This window comes from Chinchilla lanigera, unplaced genomic scaffold, assembly GCF_000276665.1.
Source record: "Chinchilla lanigera isolate Chin_1 unplaced genomic scaffold, ChiLan1.0 scaffold00001, whole genome shotgun sequence".
Classification (NCBI taxonomy): Eukaryota; Metazoa; Chordata; class Mammalia; order Rodentia; family Chinchillidae; genus Chinchilla; species Chinchilla lanigera.
In genome coordinates this window covers 35,979,670-36,002,300 of record NW_004955402.1, presented here as the reverse complement: position 1 = coordinate 36,002,300, position 22,631 = coordinate 35,979,670, and the positions used below count along the sequence as shown (strand labels likewise).

At 35.6% G+C, this 22,631-nt stretch overlaps 1 protein-coding gene and 1 long non-coding RNA gene across 4 annotated transcripts in view; one reads left to right on the top strand and one right to left on the bottom strand.

The window, feature by feature from the left end:
- The window catches only part of LOC102022986, a 103,461-nt gene extending 84,174 nt beyond the window's left edge, over window positions 1–19,287 (top strand). The window contains exon 5 of the long non-coding RNA XR_001232818.1: window positions 19,052–19,287. This is a non-coding gene — a long non-coding RNA (uncharacterized LOC102022986). The remainder of the gene's footprint in view (window positions 1–19,051) is intronic.
- Smad4 (SMAD family member 4) overlaps window positions 555–22,631 on the bottom strand; it is a 45,667-nt gene continuing 23,590 nt past the window's right edge. For 2 of the 3 annotated variants that reach the window (XM_013510745.1, XM_013510741.1), the window contains exons 8-11: window positions 18,669–18,852; window positions 17,436–17,604; window positions 9,435–9,573; window positions 555–7,974 (exon numbers count right to left, since the gene is read on the bottom strand). In XM_013510745.1, the coding sequence (XP_013366199.1) occupies window positions 7,763–7,974; window positions 9,435–9,573; window positions 17,436–17,604; window positions 18,669–18,852 (704 nt within the window). In that variant the 3' untranslated portion in view covers window positions 555–7,762. Of the gene's footprint in view, window positions 7,975–8,766; window positions 8,879–9,434; window positions 9,574–17,435; window positions 17,605–18,668; window positions 18,853–22,631 lie in introns of all 3 variants that reach the window. The other variant, XR_001232810.1, reaches the window with a different exon arrangement.

The following is a 22,631-nucleotide window of genomic DNA, read 5'->3' as shown; positions in this document are numbered from 1 at the left end:
CAACACACCAAAATGACCTTTTTACCATTATATAATTTTGCTGTATCTCGTTTGTTTTTTTTTTTCTTAGTTTTGAAGTCTACTAGTATTAATACAGTCCACAACTGCTTTTCCACTTTTTCCTTGCAATGCTGGGGGTTGAACCCAGGGTCTCATACTCATTAGACAAACATCCTACCACTGAATAGTAGCATTTACTTGGTATATCTTTTCCACGGTATGTTACACTGAGTATCATTTACTTGGTATACCTTTTCCACGGTTTTTTCTTTTACTTTTTATATACTGTTGAAGTGAGTTTCTTTTAGAAGCATACTGCTGGGTCACATTCCTAACTCCATTCTGCCAATGGAGGACTGAAAAAGCTATATAAAAAGCCAATTAGGTATTTTTTGTTGTTGCTGTTCTTTTCCGGTACCGGGAATCAAACTCATGACCTTGCACTTGCCAGGCAGGTGCTGTGCCGTTGAGCTAAATCCCCAGCCCCCATTAGGTATTATTTTAAGAGTTCCTGCAGTCTAATATTACCACTCAGTGAAATATAGAAAACACACTCGTGAGTGAACCTTTATTTTTGATTTCAACTTTTAAATAGTTGTTCTATATACATTTAAAACCATCGTAGGCAGTGTTATAATCTTTGCTTCAACTATTACACATAACTTAGAAAATTCAACCGTGAAAGATTTACCCATATTGTTACTGTGTTTTTTCTTCCTTCATTCCTTCTTTTATCACTTCCTTTCTGTTTAGAGAACTTTCTTCAGTCATTCTCTTAGGGTGGGATATGCTGGCAACAATTCTCTGGTTTCTTTGAACCTATCCTATCCATCTGAGACTAAGGTGGTCCAGCAGAACTACATCAAAATATAGAACTGGATGCCACCCTTAAAGTGACCAGAACCAAAGAATTACTCTTTTATGGCGTCATGGGCTGAAGGGAAAAGGCATAGCATTTTATCCATAAAGTGCCAGGGATGAGGATGGTTTAGAGATTGGGAAACATCCCAACTTTTGAGACTGCATTTGTGGGAGCTGTGATGATGGGGAAAATAGAATAAAGCACACAAAAAAAATCAAAGATCGAGTAAAGTATAGAGATGAACAATATATACAACTTCCCTTTCTTCTGAACTGCTCCATAAAAAATGTTTTTTCTCAGAAACAATGACTAAATAACAATCCACTACCCTCTTCAAGTTCTAGCCTCAAATATCATAAACTCTGCTAAGAGACATATCTCTGAAACTCATGCCAGCAAGATAACAAAGAAAATGCTGTGACCAATGTTACTGATAAGCTACCACCACTGAATCACTTACCTCATAATACACCCCTCTCAGTGATGCCCATTTCATTAAGGAGGCAGCTAGGAGCTTTCATTAATCTTTAAGTGGGCAATGGAGGATCTCCAACTTCTGCCTCTCCTTTAAATATCCCGGTTCTCATAATCTCCCAGTACCCACATCTTCTCCAATCACTATCATTCCACCCCCTCCTTTAGAGAGAAATAAGAAAAGAATAAGGACTGTTATTTCAGAATCACATCTGGAATGCTGTATTTCCCATTTCAATGGCCACAGAGCAATGAAGGAAAATGCTGAACTCAAGTTTGAGAATTCTTTAAGTGATGAATAACTCTTTCCAGATAGATCCAAGATATCCACAACTTAAGAAAAAGAATGAGCACATAATTATTTAGTTGGCCTTCTCTTTTAATCAAAAACATACTTTGTTACAGAGTTCTCAAGAAAGGTTCAACTATTTTTTTAGCCACAGACTTCAATCAAGAAAAAGTATACAGGAAGCCACAAAGGAACTAACTGGAACTTCAGCTGACCAGTTTTCCCAAAAGCAGAAGCTGAGTGGCTCTTCTCTTGAGTTTTGGCATAGCTGCATTCCTTGGACTTCAAGGGAAGAGACAGAATTGGGAAGCACCAACACCAAATCTGTCCCCAACTCCCCATTCTTCCAAATGGGGCTCTGCAGCCCAACAGATTTTCATCATCTATTAGCATTCATACATTTCCCATAAATCACATATCCAATGCATTGAACCGAACCACATACTTGAAGGGAGTTTGCCAAAGCCATGTTTAGCCTTTTAACCAATCCAAGCCCATGAGTCCTTCTATCAATGACAAGCAGCCTTAGCAATAGCAGCTGGTTTCATCCCTTCCTTTCCAGCTACCACAGAGCTGGCCTCTACCAGGACTCCCCAAACCCCCTCACCCTCAACCCACCCTGGAGGAAGGCTTCCCACGTCCTTGAAAAAGCCAAGTTCACTAATGATACTCATCCAAAGGTAGACTGGACAGAATGCTAAGAGGAATGATCCAGACAAAAGTCATCTATCAAAATGGACCTAAAAAGAGCCAAAAGTGAATTACCATTCACTAAAACTGTGGGGGGTTTTTTTGAGCAATATAAATCATTTTACGTGATGCAGTTCAGAAGAATTTCCCCGTTTTGAAGTATAGAAGGGTTAAGAAACCAAAGACCCAAATTAATGGCCTCTAATATCATTAGGCATTAACAAAAGGTTTTCAATCCATTTTAGTTGAAAAATAATTACCAGCACACAGCACTTAGGAAGATGGTATCTCACATACACCAACTTGAAACACTGAAGGTCATGACTCAGAAAAAGCCTTTATAAATTCTGATGACAAAAATAAAACTAAAGCTTTTTCCTCGTTTGTGAAGTACTTATTGCATCCCCTAAGGTGGTGCCAGGCCTTTGGTTAAGTCTTAAGGACATACTATGTAACTTCTTGTCCATAGGAGAACATAATAAAGTATCAAGCCCAGTCTCATTTGAGTAACATGGAAGTAAGTAAAAAGCCCCCTCAAACAGTGGAGCAAAGGTAAGGAAGAATACCAAAACTGCTGCAAGGCAGGCAAGGTCACTTAGAATTCAGAGCTGGAATAAATAATCTAGTCCAACTCTCATTTTACAGATGAGGCAACTGGTGCCCACAGAAGGCAAATGACTTGCCCAAGGGTCACACATCAAATTCCGGGCAGAGCAGCAAACTAGAGTGTATGACTGTGTGGCTGGATACAGAGCCATTTGTTTCAGGTTGAAAAGGAACATCAACTCTGGACATGTTGAGAAAGCGTTTTAAATAAACTGCATGAAAAATATCCACCTCAACAGAGAGAAATGATTGTCTTCACCGGTTTTCTCCTCCGTTTCTCCTACATTAAAAAAAGAAAAAGAAGCTTCATTCATTCAAGTCTGATGTTAAAATCCCTGAAAGTATCAGCCATTACTTTAGCTACTCCTTGGGGCAGGATATTAGACCCTCAATTTTCCAAAAGGCACCTACAGGTCAAAAGTATCTATAGAGAAGGCAGGCCAGAAGGTAGAACTAAGAGGACACAAAAAAACAAAACAAAAACGGTCCTCTTGTTTTCCAAGATTTATATGTGTGTGGTGTTTGCTAGTGTCCTCCAAGTAAGAGTATTGCCTCTGGCTGTTGATGCTAATTTAGCAACCCTGTAACCCCAGTTTTTCTATGAGCACCACTGAAGTGGAAGCAATGAAACCTTCTAAAACATTACTCTAAAGGGGAAAATGATTGACTCATTTCTCTCCATGCAACCACCTAAAACTCTGCAAGAATCAGCATTTTAAGCAATAAAAGCAGTATCAAATGCCTGTGCACTGAAGTCCTTTTCTACACTTGACAGGAAAGCATCATGGGTTCTGAATGTTCTATTTTCAGTTGTCTTGGATTCCTTGCTCAAGCAGTTAGAAATAACGAATCAGAAAGGAAAGAATAAAATTCTAAGGGGAGGCATACTAATAAACACATAGGAAGTGGTAGTTGTTGGAAATGAAAACCAGAAGATGAAAGGAGGCTTAAAAACACTAAAATTTCAGAACTAAATAGTCTGGAACCATTTAGTAATGGCAAAATAGTTTGTCTTAAAGACCCTGAAGCCCACAAATAAAGCACACAAAAAAATGTTTTATCCAGTATATTTTCTGAAATACGTATTAAATAAATCCATCAAAAAACGGCGTTTAAAAAAAAGACAGTTTTCCTGCTTAGTGAGGCAAGTTTGTAGAACACTTCATTCCACAGCGACACCAGATAAACCCCAGCAGCACTGGGACAAGCACTGGGGATAAGGATGGGCCTAGAATGCTACTATGGATAAAGCCCCTGACTTTTTACACCCTTCTTGATATAATAGAAAAATTACACAGTTATCAGAAGGAAGAAAATGGAAAGGCTTGTGTAAGACTCTCACAGCTATTCTCTATCTTGCAAAGAAGGATTTAAGGGATTATTTACAGATCACTAGCAGCAACAAGATGGATTCTGCCTTTAGGGGGAAAAGGTATTTCTTCAAGCTGAGTGTTACGTGCCCCAGTGACAAGAGTTGTTAATTAACTTTATAGGTAATTGCTTTCATATACTTTTTTGCCTCCGTAACCTAAATTCACATTTACCAATCTGCTGTCAATGAATTAATAGTTTACATGATAACAAAGCAACTATAGAAACTATCAAACACATCTCTGCCTTACTCAGAATAAAACTGCTCCTTCCAATCGGCTTTGAAAAAGGGTCTGAATTAATCTGATTTTGCATAAAACAGCTAGTTAGTGACTATTTGACTATTCACCAGTTACCAAGAGACGTGCAGCAGAAATACTTCCCCTCCAGATACTTAAGGAGCACTATGGGAAAAATGTACCATGTCTTTTTCCAGATAGCCACAGTCAAAAAGATAGCTGCAACACACCTTCCTACAATTAACCAACATTTTTAAAGTAAGGTATTTATCATCGGGAAGACAGAACATTTTACTTTGCCTTCAAAATTTCTACTACAAACCACACCATTTCCATAAAAATTGATTTTTAACTCTGAAATACAACACAGCTAATACTGTACTGCTACTTGGATGTTCCAGGTATAGTTATCCTTAAGCCAGACCATCCAATCTGTAAACCTGTAATGTTTGTAGAAGGAATGGGTAGGTGATCTAGTTAGTGGTAAAGGGAATAGAAATGAGCCATGTTTCTGGAAAAGCAAGATTACATGGCCGTGATTTTTTATCATTACTACTGTATACTAGCAGTAGTAAACTGTAGAAAACAAAATAGATCCTGCAAAAGAATTTACTCCCTGACAAATAAAGGCAATACCATTAAGGACTCCCTTTGATAATGCAAAGAAAGGCACAAGACAGATCTGCAATGGGTCTCACACTGAAAGTACCTGGTTCACTTTTCATTCAGTTTTTACTGAAATTCAACATTCTCAGAGTCTTTGAGATATAAATTATTGGAAGAAAACCACCCTAAGCCACACCCACATAATAATCAGATTCTACAAACTACAGAAACTATTTTTTCCTAAAATGGACATAAAATTTTAAACTAGTAAGATTCCTCAGTCTTACTCATCAAAGATGACCACCTCTAAAAAATAGAAATACAGTTTAACAACCAAGCAGTCAGGAATAATTGATAACATACTACAAGTTTTCTCAAAATCATGTGACAAGCTAGGTAAAAATATAAGCAATTCGTAACTAAAAGTACGTTCATATTTTATGGCTCTTAATACAAAGAAACCAAGACAGGTGGCTTGGCTCCAAAGAGATACTTCTTAGTAAATATTTTCAACACTCTCTGAAGATGACTAAACAGGAAAATCTTCCCTAAAGTAGAAAAAAGGCAACAGAATACACCATTGCACAGCTAAGGTTCTAATCAAGTAATTTGGGTTAAAAACTCATTTTAAAATTCCCTCCTCTTCTATTCCTCTTGCAGAGTCAAATAAACCTAAAGACAAAAATTTCTCGAGAAGGTATCTTTCTATAATTCTGCCAATAAAACTTACATAGATAAAAATTAGGACTTCCCTCTAAGTATTTGTGAATACTTAACAATAGAAATGAATTGGTAAAGAGGCTATTTAAAAAAACAAGATGTGTAACTTGGATTGAGGTCTGTATTTAAATAACAGCAGTAAGCACTCGGGTTTCTAGGACATCTTATCAAGACCTCTGAGCAAGGCCATAGACTTATTCCTCTCAGTTGGTATGAGGTCTAATATGTCCACATGTTTCTAGAGTTCAAATGTGTAACACATCTTAAAGAATTTTAGAAAGCTTAAAAAAGCCCTCAAGCAAAAAGTAAAAGCATCTGAAAGACAATATTTGATTTCATTTCACTCTATCTATCCTGCAAAGAATTTCTTTGTCTTACAAACAATCAGGATTATTTTTGCTACAGTAGAAGAAAAGTTAAAATTAAGCAACTCTGTGATACACATGTCCATGGAAAAGTCCTGGTAGAGTATGAGGGAAAAACCAAAGCTGCCCAATACAACTGGCTATTGCCTGTCATTTAGTAGAAGGTGTCTTGCCACTGAAATTGGACTCAAAAGTGCAAAAGAAATATTTTTAAAAATCAAACCTAGAATTCAACTGTGCATGTTGAGATTCAGTTTTATTTATGCTACTAACTAGGTAAAAAGCATACATATTGTGTCTGTGGTACAGTCAATACATCTGCAACTTTTCTACTTAAATTTTCTATACAAAGTCACTGCAGATTGATATGATCATTGATGGCAAAGGGCTTAGAATAACCAAAAGGTATAAAAAAGTTTGCAGTCTTGCCCCAAGATACAAAAACTGAATTTTAAACATGGCATAACATACATGATTTAAACAGTATATGAAAAAAAAGTCACACATCAAATCAGGTACAAAAATATCCAAACTACCTATTATGAACTGCAATGTTTCCATTATTCTGCACAGTATTTAACATAGAATTTAGCAGTTTCCAAAATACTCATTATTTAAGCATTTGCCACCTTTGCAGAACAGTGAGATATTAGATAGCGTGACACTGCTTTTAGTGTTTTTAAAAATACAAAACCTTTCCCTACAAATTAATGAAGGAAAAGAAATTCCTCTTCTAGGGTTCTTAGTAACCAACCTTGTGCCCAGAAATACAGAAGAACACATCTACTGTTTAACAGGGCAAAAGTATACTTACTGATAAATATTCATTCGATAGGTACAACAAATGTAATTTTAAATGATATTTGTCGGTAATTTTAAGGAATTTTCAATATACACACAGATTAGTGTTTTGCCTTGGCAAATTAAAACAGGTTGCAATACAATGTGAATTGAAATCATCTTCACTAGTTTAACTTGCAAAAAATATTTTGGATAAAAGGTTATAATACATTACTATCTTTTTAAACACAGAGTAAAGTTGCTCTTAATAATATTAACTCACCCACATGGCACAGTATCTTGGAATAAAGTATGTTTGACAATAACAATTTGCACACAAAATAAAATAGGTGAATTAACTTTTGAGAACTTCTCTGCTTTTAAAATCAGCAATATTGAATTTATTCTGCAGAATAACACACACAATGATGTTCTGCATAAAAAAGGCTCTAAGACATTTTAAAGGGTTAAATTTCCCAGCACTGGAATGACTCCTTCATACATAACTGGTGAAGATTTAATAAGAATGTGTTCTTCCTGATCTTCAAGCTCTGAGCAATGCCTGAAAACTTCTAAATAGAAAAAAAAATGGTTTTAATGCAGTTTCTGTCTGCTAGGAGCAAGGCAGCAAACACATTTCTCAACCCTTTATGAAAAGATAAAGCAGAACAAAAATGAAATAGGTCTTCCGATTATAAACAGGATTGTATTTTATAGTCCACCATCCTGATAATGGTAAGGGGCCCCACAGCGAGAGGCCTCAGTCTAAAGGTTGTGGATCTGCAATAGGCATGGTATGAAGTACTTCATCTAGAAGTTGGAGGGCCCGGTGTAAGTGAATCTCAATCCAGCAAGGTGTTTCTTTGATACTCTGTCTTGGGTAATCAGGTCCCCAGCCTTTCACAAAGCTCATCCTGAGTATGCATAAGCGACGAAGATCATCTACGCCAATGCCGGCAGCCGCTGACAGACCTATCAGAAAAGTTTGGAAGACATCAGAGGGAGAGGGTGATCTCTTTCCATCCTCCCTACATTCTGATTTATGTTCCTCAGCATGTAACTTCTCTGTCAAAGTGCCAAGAAATAAGTGTAAACCTAAACTTTATCAACAAGAACTGAAAACTTTTGGTTAAGGCAGTTTACATTCCTGTGTCTTCTAGCTACCACCAATAAAAATTACCACAATCCACCACCACCCCATCTAGTTTTCTCCTTAGAGGTGGAGATGAGGGGATAAGGAACAATTTGTTTTTAATAGGTAACACACACCCAATAGGTTGGTTCTAAGAACCTTACTATCTAAACAGCCTACTTCAGAATAAGGCATGACTAATAATGACAGTTAATATGTCTGGCTAAGTAAGACCTCTTAGATGACCCAGATGATGTCTTCCTCTCAGTTTCACAGTATAACAAAGATAATACACAAGGGGGGAAACAGATGAGCATTAAAAAACTCAGTACTACTTATAAATTCTTTAGAAAAAAACATGTTTATAGCATCAAAACTAGCAAATTAATGGCTTAGATGCCCAAATTTAAAAAAAAAATCTAATGAGTATGTCTTGTCTATGTCTAAATTGTAAACTCCTGAACTTAAGGTACAACAGAGACTCTGCATCTAATTTTCCAGTTAAAACATACAGTCACATAGTCAATCTGCATTAATCAATATTACCATGAAACTAATGGGAGGAATTTGCATGTACTGTACAGAAACCTGCAGGGCCACTGCAGTTTTCTTAGCCAGTGTGATTTGCTTACCACACTGAAGAGGTTAAGAACAGGGGTTGAATGAATCACTAGTTATGCCTTCAGACGTGGAAGATGGGTGCCACGTGTTTCCATCAAAAAGTCTATAGTCAGGAGTTTAACTCTGCAGTAAAAAATTCCCCATCAGTGTGAAACCTGGCACATAGTTCAATTTTACCCTAAAATTAAAAAAAAGTCTACAAGTTATCAAAATACCACCCTCACTTAGTTTTCTCTCCAAGCTTAGCATTCTACTTTTAAAAAAACAAACAAACAAACAAAAAAAAAACCACAAAAAAACAGAAAAACTGGAGAGGCATCCAATTCTAAAATTGAAATATGCTTCCTTAATAGAATCAAGCCAAGTACTTCACTGATTACAACCCACCCTGGCTGGTGAGGCAGGAGTTACAACAAAAAGAGGAGATGGACCAATATAACATAATAATGGCCCCCTTTATCCCATACTCCTTTTTTGATACAAAAAGAATGCAAACAGGATCATATCTTACTTAGGCAAAGGGCAACTATTACAGAAAAAACATGTTTACAAATTCAAAAATGTTATTCCCTGTAAGAATTTTAATTTCTATCATTGCTTTAAAAAAGTAATCAAGTGAGTGGATCAAGATAAAATGCCACTATTAGACTTTAAGAAAAATAATCAAAAGCATACTTACTAATAGCTGGAGCTATTCCACCTACTGATCCAGGACCAGGGATGTTTCCTGCCACGGCTGCTGCTTGGGCGGCTGCTGCAGCTTGTGCAGTGGCCGCCTGCTGCTGCATCTGTCGATGACACTGACGCAAGTCAAAGACCTGTTCAAAACAAAGTGTATATTTAATGTTATGAGTCCCTTAGGAAAGACTACATATACTAAAAATCAATGTGCAATTTACTGAAAATTCACAACTTCATTTTTAATCTTTCACATGAAGAGAATTTGTTAAAAATTTCAAATTTCTATACAGACTGTAATTGGTATAAAACTAATTAGGAAAGGTGGCCCAGAGCTCACCAAGAGGTACATTTCATTATCAGGATGACTCTGACTGCACAGACCTCTATATCTTTTACGTAGTTCAGTGTGGGCCTGCTGTCACTGTCTTTGTGAAAAACCACCCATCTGTGGCAAATGAACAGTAAAGAAATCACACCATCCTTTCATAACCAAATTGCTGAGTTTTCTTTAGGCTGGAGTTGATGACTTTGGTCACCTGACCAACATCTTTTCTTACCAGTCTTTTATCATTCCTTCTATTTGAAAGAGTATAACAAATGGCATTGTCATTATATAAGAAAATAGCTACATTTTTTAGTGATGTGTAGGTAAGTACCTAGTTACAGAATAGCAAGACTACCAAAGCATGTCTTCAAATACTCCAGAGAAGGGGAGAAAAGGACAGATCAAGCAAATATAAAATCTTAACTACTTCATCTAAGTAAAAGGTATATGGGATATCATTAAACCAGTTTCTGACTACTTTTCCGAACATTTGAAAATGCTCATAATTTTAAAAGAAAAAAAACTCAGCTTTATCCCATCAATGGCGTCTGCTAATTATATGGATTAAGTTTCTTAAACTCTCTGGGGCCTTAATTTTATGTATAAGATGAGAATGCTAAGTATACATATTTCCTTAGGGTTACTATAAACTTAGCATAGTATACAGTAAGCGGTCAGTAAGTGTTACTTATTTTGATTTTGGCCTCCTCAGTAGCCATTTTTCTTTCAACATGAGTTGGTCAGTAATTTCAGTGTTCTTTATCAAGCAAGCCAAGCACTGGAACAGTAAGGTAGGAGATGCTATCACTTCTACTTCTATCCTCGTAAAAGTACTAGAATGTTCTTTTAATAAGCAACAAATAATGGAGTGCTGGGGATACAGCTCAGTGGCTCAGTGCCTGCCTGGCAGGCGCAAGGTCCTGAGTTGGATTCCAAGTACCCAGAAAAAATTAAAATTAAAATTAAAAAATGGATAATGACATCACCGTTTTTTCTGAGAAAAACCCATCTTCCTAAAATATTATACTTGCTTACATTTTTTTAAAAAGCACAGGAAGGTTTATAAGCTCAGCAGCATAGCACCTGCCTGGCAAGTGCAAGGTCCTGAGTTCAATTCCTAGTGCTCAAAAAAAAAAAGGAGGGGCTGGAGATTTAGCTCAGCAGCACAGCACCTGCCTGGCAAGCGCAAGGTTGTGAGTTCAACTCCTGGTACCGGAAAACAAAACAAAACAAAAAAAGGCACATGAAGATTATGCAAAAAAAAAGCAGTCACCTGCAAAAGTTGTAGGAAGAGAGACAAGGAGACTAGAAGCATGACTGCTCAGTCACTAGGCTGAGATCTTAAGAAGGCATTATGTAGCACAGCACAAAGTAGGCGCACTTGAAAAGCTAAACAACTCTACAAGCACTTTTTTTAAAAAGAAAAATGGTAATTAACTTGCTTTTTAGAGTTTAAGGTTCACAACAACACTGAACAGAAAGTATATAGAGTGCCTGACCTCACATAAATCTCTCCTAACTACCAACATCTCTACACCACTGTGGTACATTTATCATAATCAATAAAGCTGTACTGACACATCACTATCACCTGAAGTCGACAGTTTACATTAGGGGTTACTCTTTAGCGCTACTTTCATAAGTTTGCACAAATTTATAATGACATGTGTCCAACACATTACTTCATATAGAATAGTTGCATGTATTAAAAATCCTGTGTTCTGTCTATTCTTTGCTCCCTCCCCACTAAGCTCTAGTAACAGTCTCAACTTCTGTCTCTATAGTTTAGATATTTGCAAAATATATAGTTGGGATAATACAGTACGCAGCCTTTTCAGATCAGTCTTTCACCTAATAATACACACTTAAGTTTTCCTTTGTTTTTCATGATAGCTCACTTCTTTTTAACACTGAATAATATCCCATTGTCTAATGTATTACAGTTTGTCCATTCACTTAATGAAGAATATCTTTGTTGCTTTCACGTTTTGGCATTTATGAATAAAGTTGCTATAAACATCTGCATGCAGGTTTCTGTGAGAACCTAAGTTTTCAATTCATTTGGGTAAATACCAAGGAATGTGACTGCTAGATTGTGTGTAGGAGTATGTTTAACTTTATAAGAAACTGCCAAACTACCAAAATGGCTATACCATTTCCTCTCTCACTAGCAATGAATGAGAGCTCCACATCCTTGTCAGCATTTGGCATTATCTGTATATTCTCTTTTGGCCATTCTACTAGGCAGGTTTATAGTGAAATCTCTCTCTATTTTCTTTAATTTGCAACTCCCTACTGACATACACTTGTCATGAATCTATGGTAACACCTGCAATTGAATGCACTTTCAGATGCTTGCTAGCCATCTGTGTATCTTTTTCACAGAAGTCTGTTCATTTATCTTGCCATTTTTAAATAAAGTTGTTTCCTTTTATTAAGTTTTAAATCTCTACATTTTAGGCAACCACTGGGAAATACTTTCTTCCTGTTTGTGGCCTATCTTTTCATTCTCCTGCTAGTCTTTCACAGCAGTCAATTTTAATAAAGTTCAGTCAATCATTTTTCTTGACTCATGCTTTTGATGCTGTCTCTAAAATATCACCATTAAAGTCATCTAGGTTTTCCCCTGTTAGCCTCTAAGAGTTCTATAGTGTTGCATTTTACATTGAGATCTATACAACCCGATTTTTTGCTTTTAACTAAGTATGGTACATATGTAATTACATTATCTGGAAGTGGAATATAAAGCTTATTTATAAATCTTTAAGGTTCAAATATGCTTAACATTCTCTCATAATGAATCATAACAGCCAAGTAACTGTCACATATGGACACAATAAAATTATCTTATAAATATGTTGTTTTAGCATGACTCTATGCTAACACCTGCAATATGTATTAGAAGTAAAGATGACATTTGCTCACTTTATATGAAAATGCAATAAAAATTACTTATTAGGCACTTAAGCAAAAGTTCACAGATTATTTATGTTATTACAACATTCAAGTAGAAGATTTTAAATTACTCAGTTAAGCTCACCTATGTTGAGACCTGGGTTGCCTCATTTTCAATCATAATTTACACATGATACATGACAGATTTCATCCCTTATCCTGGATGGTAAAACTAAGTATTATTGAAACAGTAACATCTTCCTTTCAGAACTTGACTAAGTTGTCAATGAAACAATTCACAGTAACCAAAGGCTTTAAATATTGTTTTTGGCTCAGATCCAAAATATACTTCTAACCACTATTCCTAAGTTAATCAACAACCTGACTCTGCTTTCATTTATCTGTTTCTTGCAGCTACTCATATAAGTTTATTACAAACATTAACACAGGTGGGTGGTCTTACAAAGATCACTGTTAATATCCTTAGGATATCCTCTTCAATCAGAAGTCATATTTTCCCATTTTTTTTTTCATAAGGCTTACTTGCAAATACTGAACACAAGGAAACCGTAATTTTTTTTTTTTTTTTTTCCTGGTACTGGGAACTGAACTCACGACCTCCTGCTTGTCAAGCAGGCACTGTGCCACTGAGCTAAATCCCCAGCCCAGGAAACCGTAATTTAGAAGGAGAAACAGATATGTTGCTGGTATAGACTCTCCTAAACATCAAAAATGCTTGTCAAGTAACCTGACCTACAGTTAAAAAACAGTATGTAGAAATTGGAAATAAATGCAAGTGGGACTCATACTACCCTATAACCCACCCTACTGCCTCCTCTTGAATGCATCCTGTCTCCTTCCCTTAACTCATATGTAGTTCTGAAATTAACCTGGTTAAATATCATCAGAGAAATGCAAATCACAACAATGAGATTCTTCACATTCACTAGGATGAGTTTTAAAAAAAGAACAAGTATTGAAAATACAAAGAAATTTGAACCCTCATACACTGCTAGTGGGAATATAAAATGGTGTAATCATTTTGGAAAACAGTCTAGCAGATTCTCAGAATGTTACACATAACATCACCTTGTGATCTGGCAGTTCTAATATTAGATATATACCTGAGGGAAATGAAAACACATGATCACATAAATACATGCACATGAATGTTCACAGCAAGATTCATAACAAAGAAATAGAAATCTGTATCTCCATGAACTGATGGACAAACAAAATGTGGACTGTGAAATATTATCCAGCCATAAAAAGAAATTATGAATTGATATTCTTATAAAGATGAAGCCTGGAACTTTATGCTTAGTGAAAGAACCAAGTCGCCTAATTGCCTCCTCAGTATTCGATAGCCATGATGAAGAGGCGGCCAAGGAGAGAAAACAAACAGACCGAGAAAAAGCAGCTGCTTTTGCTGCAGCACTAAGAGAAACAGACCCCAAGTCTGATTCCCAGGGCTCTAAGAAGAACTCGATGACTGCATTCATCTGCTACCACTGTTAAACGCCAGGCCACCTCAAGAGGAACTGCTCTAAGAGGCCCCCTAAGCCATGCCCTGAATGCAAAGATGACCACTGGAGATCGGTCTGCCCTCTGAAGCGGAGGCTCCAGAACTCAGACCCATCCTACCAGTTAGTCCAACAGGAATGACGGGGCCTGGGGCATACTCTGCCTTCTCCCTCTGGCCAGACTGTCATCTCCATGGAGGAGCCCTGGGTAACCGTGACTATGGAGAAACAAGAAAACAGCCTGTTGCTAGTCACAGGTGCAAGTCTCTTGGTCCTTCTTTTCAATCCTGGCCTTCCTTCCAGCCGTCACACCTCAGTGACAGGAGTCACTAGTGAGGAGGTAATGCACTACTTTTGACAACCCTTAGGCTGTTACTACTTGTTAGATCCTTCTTGCGTATCTCTGTCTTCCTGAGAAACCACTTTGAAGATACCACCGTGTATTACAGTAGCAATTGGTATTTTCCTACTAATCTATCCATAGCTCTGTAATGCTTGTATTGTTCCTATCCTATTTCGTAAATGGATGTATGTTTATTATTATGTGTTTCCTACAACAACCATTGAGAATAGTTAATGATTATTCAATAGGTCACTCATGTATAGCTCTATTTATTTTCTTTAGAAGCCACCTCTTTTGTCTGTAACTCACTATTGTCTGTTTTCCCGAGAAACTATCTTATAGATAACAATATGTAAAACAATAACCACTGATAATTTCCTACCACTTTGTCTGTAATTTGGTAAGCCCCCCCATTATTATGTTATCCTTCCTTTACTCTTTAAAATAAAAAAATAAAAAAAGAACCAAGTCACCTAAGACTACATTACACTAATTCATTTATAGGAAATGTCCTGAATAGGCAAATACATAGAAAGTAGATTAGTGGCTGTCAAGGATTTTGTGAAATGCTGCCTGGGGGCGATAGCTGAAGGGACTGGGGATTTTTTCTGCAATGAAAAAATGTTTTAAAACTGAGTGTAGAGATGGCTGCATAAGTCTATTGATAATACTAAAAAGTAGTGAGTTGGACATTTTAAATGGGTAATTTGCGTGGCATGTGAATGATGTATCTCCGTCAAGCTGCTGAAAACCAGAACTCTCAGTCAAGCAACACAAAACAAAATAGTGGGGGCTGGGGATTTAGCTCAGCAGCAAAGCACCTGCCTGGCAAGCACAAGGTCGTGAGTTTGATTCCTGGTACTGGAAAAAAAACAAAAAAACAAACAAAATAGTGGAAAAGGGGGGAAAGTAGGGGAACAGGGTGTAAAAATGATCAACATTTGATATGTATATGTACCAACTGCCCAAGGTGAATGTAATTACTGTGTGTTACAAATATATACTAATAATTTTTTTAAAAGACTTCACTTTTGAGAGTAAAAGAGCAAGGCACCTAAGGAAAAGTCAAAAACACCTCATTCAAGCTTATAAAATGCCATTTCATTACATCAGATTTTTATGATATAAGATGACTATATCATGAAGGGGGACATCAGTATCTAAAAAGAAAACAAAAATCCTTAATTCTAGCTTCTTAGCTTGTAAAATGAAATTTTGATTCTCCAAATCTGTTTTCCTCATTGCAGTGAAAAAGAGCAGTATGTGTGTATGTATCTATTTTCAATGTGTGGGCAGCACTTGTTCTAGGTGTTCACATTACTTATGCGCAACTCATCCCAGTACAGTATCATCCGTGGTGAGAATATATCTGGCAAACTGAACAGTAATTTACATATCCTTCAGTTACTGCTGCCCCGCCAAAATTAACAAATAAAGAAAATGTCAATGGTCAGATTTAAGGTATACTTATATCTGTCTCTTTTTTGGCTAATTACATTCTTACCAGTAATACAGTTGGTGAGAAGAATTAGTTTTAAATCTGTTTTTATGAAAATATGAAATACTCTTTACTCCAAATATCTTGTCCCACAAGACATTCATCTACTGTCTTGAAAAAATTTGAGATCACTATAAAATCTGCCCATGAGAATGATTTATCCAGTTATGACTTGCCTCATACCTTGGAGCTTTTCAACCATTTGTACCAAATCAGACATAATATATTTATTTGACCATCCAAGAAGTTGGTTATGTAAAACTCATTATTTAAGGTCAATTGTCTTAACTACCACTCCACATTTTATACATACTATTTGGCACATAGTATATACACAATACTATATAGTACCCTATCCATTTACTTCAAATTATACAAGTAATCCAGAGATATCCAATCAAAATGTATGATTGGGTAAATATAACCATCATTTCTCAGTACTCCAGACACATATAACAGAAAAAGTTAAAGGGATACCCTGTCCAGGCCAATAATGAAACTCAGCTCAGGTACAAGGGACTAGTAATAGCCTAAATAATCTTGAAAAAAGAACTCACATTTCTTTATTTCCAAACTTACTAAGACTCTATGGTAACTGAAAAATAAGGACATATGAAGAAAAAGGGATAAATCAAGGTATATCATGTACAGGTACAAATTCCCTACGATGAATGTGATCATTGTATATACCTACACTGTATCAATAAACAATTAAATTTTTAAAAAAGAGCAGACATACATACAGATCAATGAAATGGAATTGATATGTCTGAAATTTTCATATAAAAAATAAAACAATCTCTTTTAACTGAACTGTAACTGAAAATGGCATAGTAGGTTTGCCACTATAAGGCAATAAAGCAATTTCATTTTTATAGATACTATTTGGTTATATTATTTACATCTTCAACAACTTCTCAGGAACAGGCGATTCTTAGGTATACATTTCCTTCCACTAATGGAACAAGGAAGATATTCAGGAAGATTGAAAAAATATGAAACTAATAATGAAAAATACCATAGCGTTCTCTAGGTCTTAATTTGAAAAATTATTAAATTTAGAATTCCCTTCTACAAAATCCTAAACATCAGCTAAGATGAAATTGCCCAGCCTGATTTAGCAATTTTATGTAAAATGAATGTAAGTTTTGAGGTTTCATTCAGTATTCTCAAAGGTCTACATATTAACTCAAAACATTTAACAATCTGATAAAACAACACTAGGGCAAAAAGGCAACCACAAAACTAGGTAACTGATCATATCAGCAAATGCCCTGAGGAAATGTGTTTTATCCTCAAAACAAACATAATTTTTTATTATGTATTAATATAAGTCATTTTTCTATCCCTCTGTCATCTCAATTCTTTAACAAACTTTTCTAAGTCTAAACTATTTAAATAGAATTGCAACTAACCTTTATATATGCACTTGGGTAGATCTTATGAACAGCATCGCCAGGTGCACGTCCAGCTTCTCTGTCTAAGTAGTAACTCTGTACAAAGACCGCATGGTCACTAAGGCACCTGACCCAAACATCACCTTCACCTTTACATTCCAACTGCACACCTTTGCCTATGTGCAACCTTAGAAAGACAAACAGAATTACATTTCATCTTAGGTATTTACAAATAAGTTTCAGTTCAAATTATATTACAGATTCAATATTGCAAAATTAAAAAGAATAAAGATAGAACAATGTAACATCATGCCCCAAAGATACCCATTGTTAACATTTTATATTTCCTTCTTTCCTTTCCTACTCATATATAGTAATGATGAACACATTAGTGATTACTATGTGTTGGGAGCATTTACAATGAATTCTCATTTAACCCTCATTACTCAATCTGGTTGAGTATTATCATTTCTATTATGAGGAAACAAACTTATAAACAAGTCCAAATCAATCCTCACTAGCAACATATGACTATTTAAATTTTAAAATCAGTTCTGTAATCACAAGTCATATTTTAGGTGATCAAAAGCTATATGCAATTAATGGTTACTGAATCGAACAATGCAGATGTAAATCATTTCCTTCTCACAGAAAATTCTACTAGCAAGCAGAGGCATAGAAAGTAATTTCCCAAGGTCATGTATCAAGTAAAGCAACCAAGACTGTATACTTATGCACACACACATTCTTAAACAATTAAGATCATACATGAGCTAAAATGTTTTCCTGTAATATATCTTAAACATTTCCATTTTGTTACATAAACTTTTTATTAATGTTTTGATTATATAAAAATGAAATGTTACCATAATTTAATTTACATAATTTCCCCTTTGCCAGTTTTTCAACATCACAAATAACTTTCAGAAACATCTGTGCTCATGTTACATTATTTTCTTATAACAGATTTGTAGAAATAATTCATTATCAGAAAAATGAAACCTAGTTTCCAACTGGATTCCTAAAGGTCTAGCAACTATTCAAAACACAGAAACCTCATTATTTTTTACCATTATATACTAAGCAAGCATCTCTATTTAAAACAAAACCTTACTAATTTTGAATTTAAGGTCATCTTTATTCCTTTATCTATATTTAACAACTCCATATAATGCACATGAGAATACAATCTCAAATAAAAGACAACATACTATGCTCAATTTTTAAAATAACTCATAATACAATCAATACCTTGCTCTTTCAATGGCTTCTGTTCTGTGGACATTGGAGAGTTGACCCAAGCAAAAGCGATCTCCTCCAGAAGGATCCACGTATCCATCAACAGTTACAATAGGGCAGCTTGAAGGAACCTTAAACGTCTCTCCTACCTGAACATCCATTTCAAAGTAAGCAATGGAACACCAATATTCAGGAGCTATAAGAAATAAATGAAGAAAAAAAAAAAACCACCTACGTAAGAAAGGTAAGAGGTCTTCACCTTCACTCCACAAGACTTAAGTTTTTCCGAAGAGAAAGGATGACAGAAGGGGAAAGGTAAATGAAACACACTCAAAAGAACTGGACTAAAATAATGCATTGAACAGCAGGAATTTCTGTCTTTTTTTATTTTCCAGCTCAGTACTGAGGACTACTCAGCAATCTGGTTCTTACATCGAAGAACCAAATCAACTAAGAATTTAAAGAACACAAGCAAGCCAGGCACTGTGGTGCACTGCTGTCATCTCAGTACTCTAGAAGGCTGATAAAGGAAGATGGAGAGCTTGAACCCAACCTAGGTATCTTAGCAATTAACAAAGGGCTGGGATATAACTCTATGAGAAGGCCCTGGGTTCAACCCACAGTACCACCAAAAAAAGAAAAAAAAAAAAAACTTTTTAAAAATGATGTTTTATCTGACTGCATATATTTTCCTATGTTGTCTGACTTTGATTTTTTTTTTTTTTTTTTTTTTTTGGTACCAGCAATTAAAGTCAGGACCTAACTTTGATTTTTTAAAAGCACTCTAACCCCACGATGTATTACAGGGAAGTGTTCATGAAAAATATCAATCTGTGATATGTTTTTATAGATCCCAAATTGAGAAAGAGTACATAAGCAAGTTAGCCATCACAGTCCTGTTTTGTTTTTTTTTTTTTGGTTTTTCTCCGGTACCGGGAACCGAACTCACGACCTTGCGCTTGCCAGGCAGGCGCTGTTTTGTTTTTTGTTTTTGGTTTCTCTCCGGTACCAGGAACCGAACTCACGACCTTGCGCCTGCCAGGCAGGCGCTTTTGCCGCTGAGCTAAATCCCCAGCCCCGCCATCACAGTCCTGAATCAAGGTTAATTACACTCTACACAGTATTTATACATTGGAATCCTCCATTATCTCATGAATGAAAGGTCATGTCATATATCTCAAGTGCTATTTTCAGAAAAGTCAATCCTGTTACTAGTATAATTTTAACTTTAAATATATTTAGTGTATTCATTTGAACAAGTGATTTAGAATAATTTTAAATGACTGGGGGGAAAAAGGCAGTACTTCATTTAGATGGCAAATATAGCCAATTAACTACTTCTAAGATTATTTGAACAGACTGAACCCATATTGATGAAAATTGTTTGATTTTCCTTTTTTAGTTTATGTAACAGATATCTACAAGGGCATCTATCTAGGTGTCATTTAGATACTGCGTGCACAGAAGTAAATAAAACACACAAAAGTCCCTACTCAGGGAGTTGAAGGGGCAGGCAAATGAGCAAATAAGATAACTCAGGTAATGATAAATATTGTGAAAAGTATTTTTAAAAAGGAAGAAAATCAAGAGAACAAAAGATGCCTGGAAGAACATTTTAGCCTGGATGGTAGGGGATTACCCTACCTGAAACATTAAAACCTAAAAACCTTGTATGTATGTGAAGACTATGGAAGGAAGATTTCAGAGAGAAAAGCAAAAGCACATAGTAAAAGAGAAAGAAATAGAGAGAAGAAAAGGAAAGAAAAAGAAAGAGCAAGTGAGTTCACCCAGTGCCATTTATTACAAAATGAAAGGGAGAGTGGTACAGCTTGTCTGTAGGTCTACCTTGCACATCAATGTATTTATTCCAAACTAGAATTTGAAACAATAAAATTTCAACCATCTAAAAAGGTATTTGAATGATTTCTAAAAATCACTGCAATCTCTTTAGGAAATTTCTAAAGTAAGTATCACAAAACTTTATTTTAATTATACTTTCCTCTTATAAAAGAAAGTCACTGTATTCTGGTGTATGTTCAATGTCAGGGTAAAGGTCCGAGTTCCCTTAGAAGCGAAGCACAACTCATTTTGGCCACAAGAGGTAGCCAATGCCGTATAACTGTAAATATTTCCACCCAATCTTAAAGAGAGAAAATATTTTAAAATGGATTTCTTTCCACATAAAATGGGTGGATCTAAGAACCTTCTATCTTAAAAAATAAAATATATATTCTAGAAAATAAAATATATATTCTAGATTATTAGTCCTCTGAGGGAATAGCCGGCAAAATTTTTTTCCCATTTTACAGGTTATCTTTCGACTCTGTTGGATGTTTCTTTTGCTGTGCAAAAAAGCTTTTTAATTTGATATGCACCTGTTTGTTGATTCTCAATAGTACTTCCTATACAACCAGGGTTCTGTTCAAAAGACCTTGCTTATACCTATGACTTTAGGAGTTTTACCTATCTTATCTTCTAGCAATTTGAAATTAAATGTTTTAACATTTAGTTTTTTGATCCACTTTGACTTTGGTTTAGTACACGGTGAGAGATATGAGTCTAGATTTAATCTTCTGCATGTGGACAGCCACTTTTCCCAAAATCATTTATTAGTCTACCTTTCCTCCAATGCACATTTTTGGCTCTCTTGTCAAAGATCAGATAGTTGAATGTGCTTGGGGTTGTTTTTGCAGCCTCTTCTTTGTTCTACTGATCCTCATGTCTGTTTTTGTGCTAGCACCATGCTGTTTTTATCACTATAACTTTGTAATATAACTTCAAGTCCAGGATTGTGATGCCTCTTACTTTGTTTTTGTTACCCAGGACCGCTTTTGCTATTCTGGGTCTCTTCTAGTTCCACATGAATTTTAGGATTGTTTTCTCTAGTTCTGTAAGAATGCTAGTGATATTTTGACTTGGACTACTATAAACCTGTGTATCAATTTTGGATGTCCATGTTTGCTATACTGGTTACGCCTATCCAGGAATAGGGCATGTCTTTCCATTTTCTGATGTCTTCTATTTCCTTTATCAGAGTACTGCATTTTTCACTGTAGAGGTCTTTCACTTACTTAGGTTAATTCCTAAGTAATTATTCTTGGTGCTATTGTGAATGGTATTTTTTTAATTTCTTTCTCAGTGGGTTACTAGACCCCCCTAAGATATAGTACAAGACCCAGTCAAAAAGATTAGCAAGTGAAATGAAGATACTTCATACAAAAAGGTACAAATGGCCAATAAATACCTGAAGAAATGCTCAACATCTCTGACCACTAGAGATATGGTCAAATTAAAACAATACTGAGACTCCATTTTACCCCAGAAAGAATGATCATCATCAAAAAGTCAAATAGTAAAAAATGCTGGCTAGGCTGCAAGGGAAAAAGGATATTTTGGTGAGAACGTAAACTAGTACAACTACTATAGAAATTAGTATGGATATTTCTCAAAAAAACTAAAACTAGAAATTCCATTTGATCCAGCTATTCTCCTCGTAGGTATCTTCTGGAAAGTTCAAGACATTATATTACAGTAATACATGCATACTCCATGTTTATAGCAGCACAATTCATAACAGCTAATTCTTGGAAGCAGCTTGTATGTCCATCAAGAGATGAATGGACAAAGAAAATGTATTTACAGACAATGGAGCACTACTCTCCCATAAAGAAAGATAAACTTGGAAAAAAAAAAAAGATAAACATGAATCATCTGTAGGAAAACAGATGCACCTTAAGACCACAATGTTAAGTAAAATAAATCAGACAAACAAGTATTACGTGGTTAATTATATGAGAAACCCAAATTATAAAGAACAAAATAAAAGATAGTAGGATAGAGTGATAGCTCTTTCTCAAGTGTGAAGGAGATCAAGAGATGGAGAGAGGAAAAAAGGACGGGAGGGGAAGGGGATGAAAAAGGAATTGAGCTGTGTTATGTACATGTACCAACTCCACACAAGGAGTGTAAACAGCC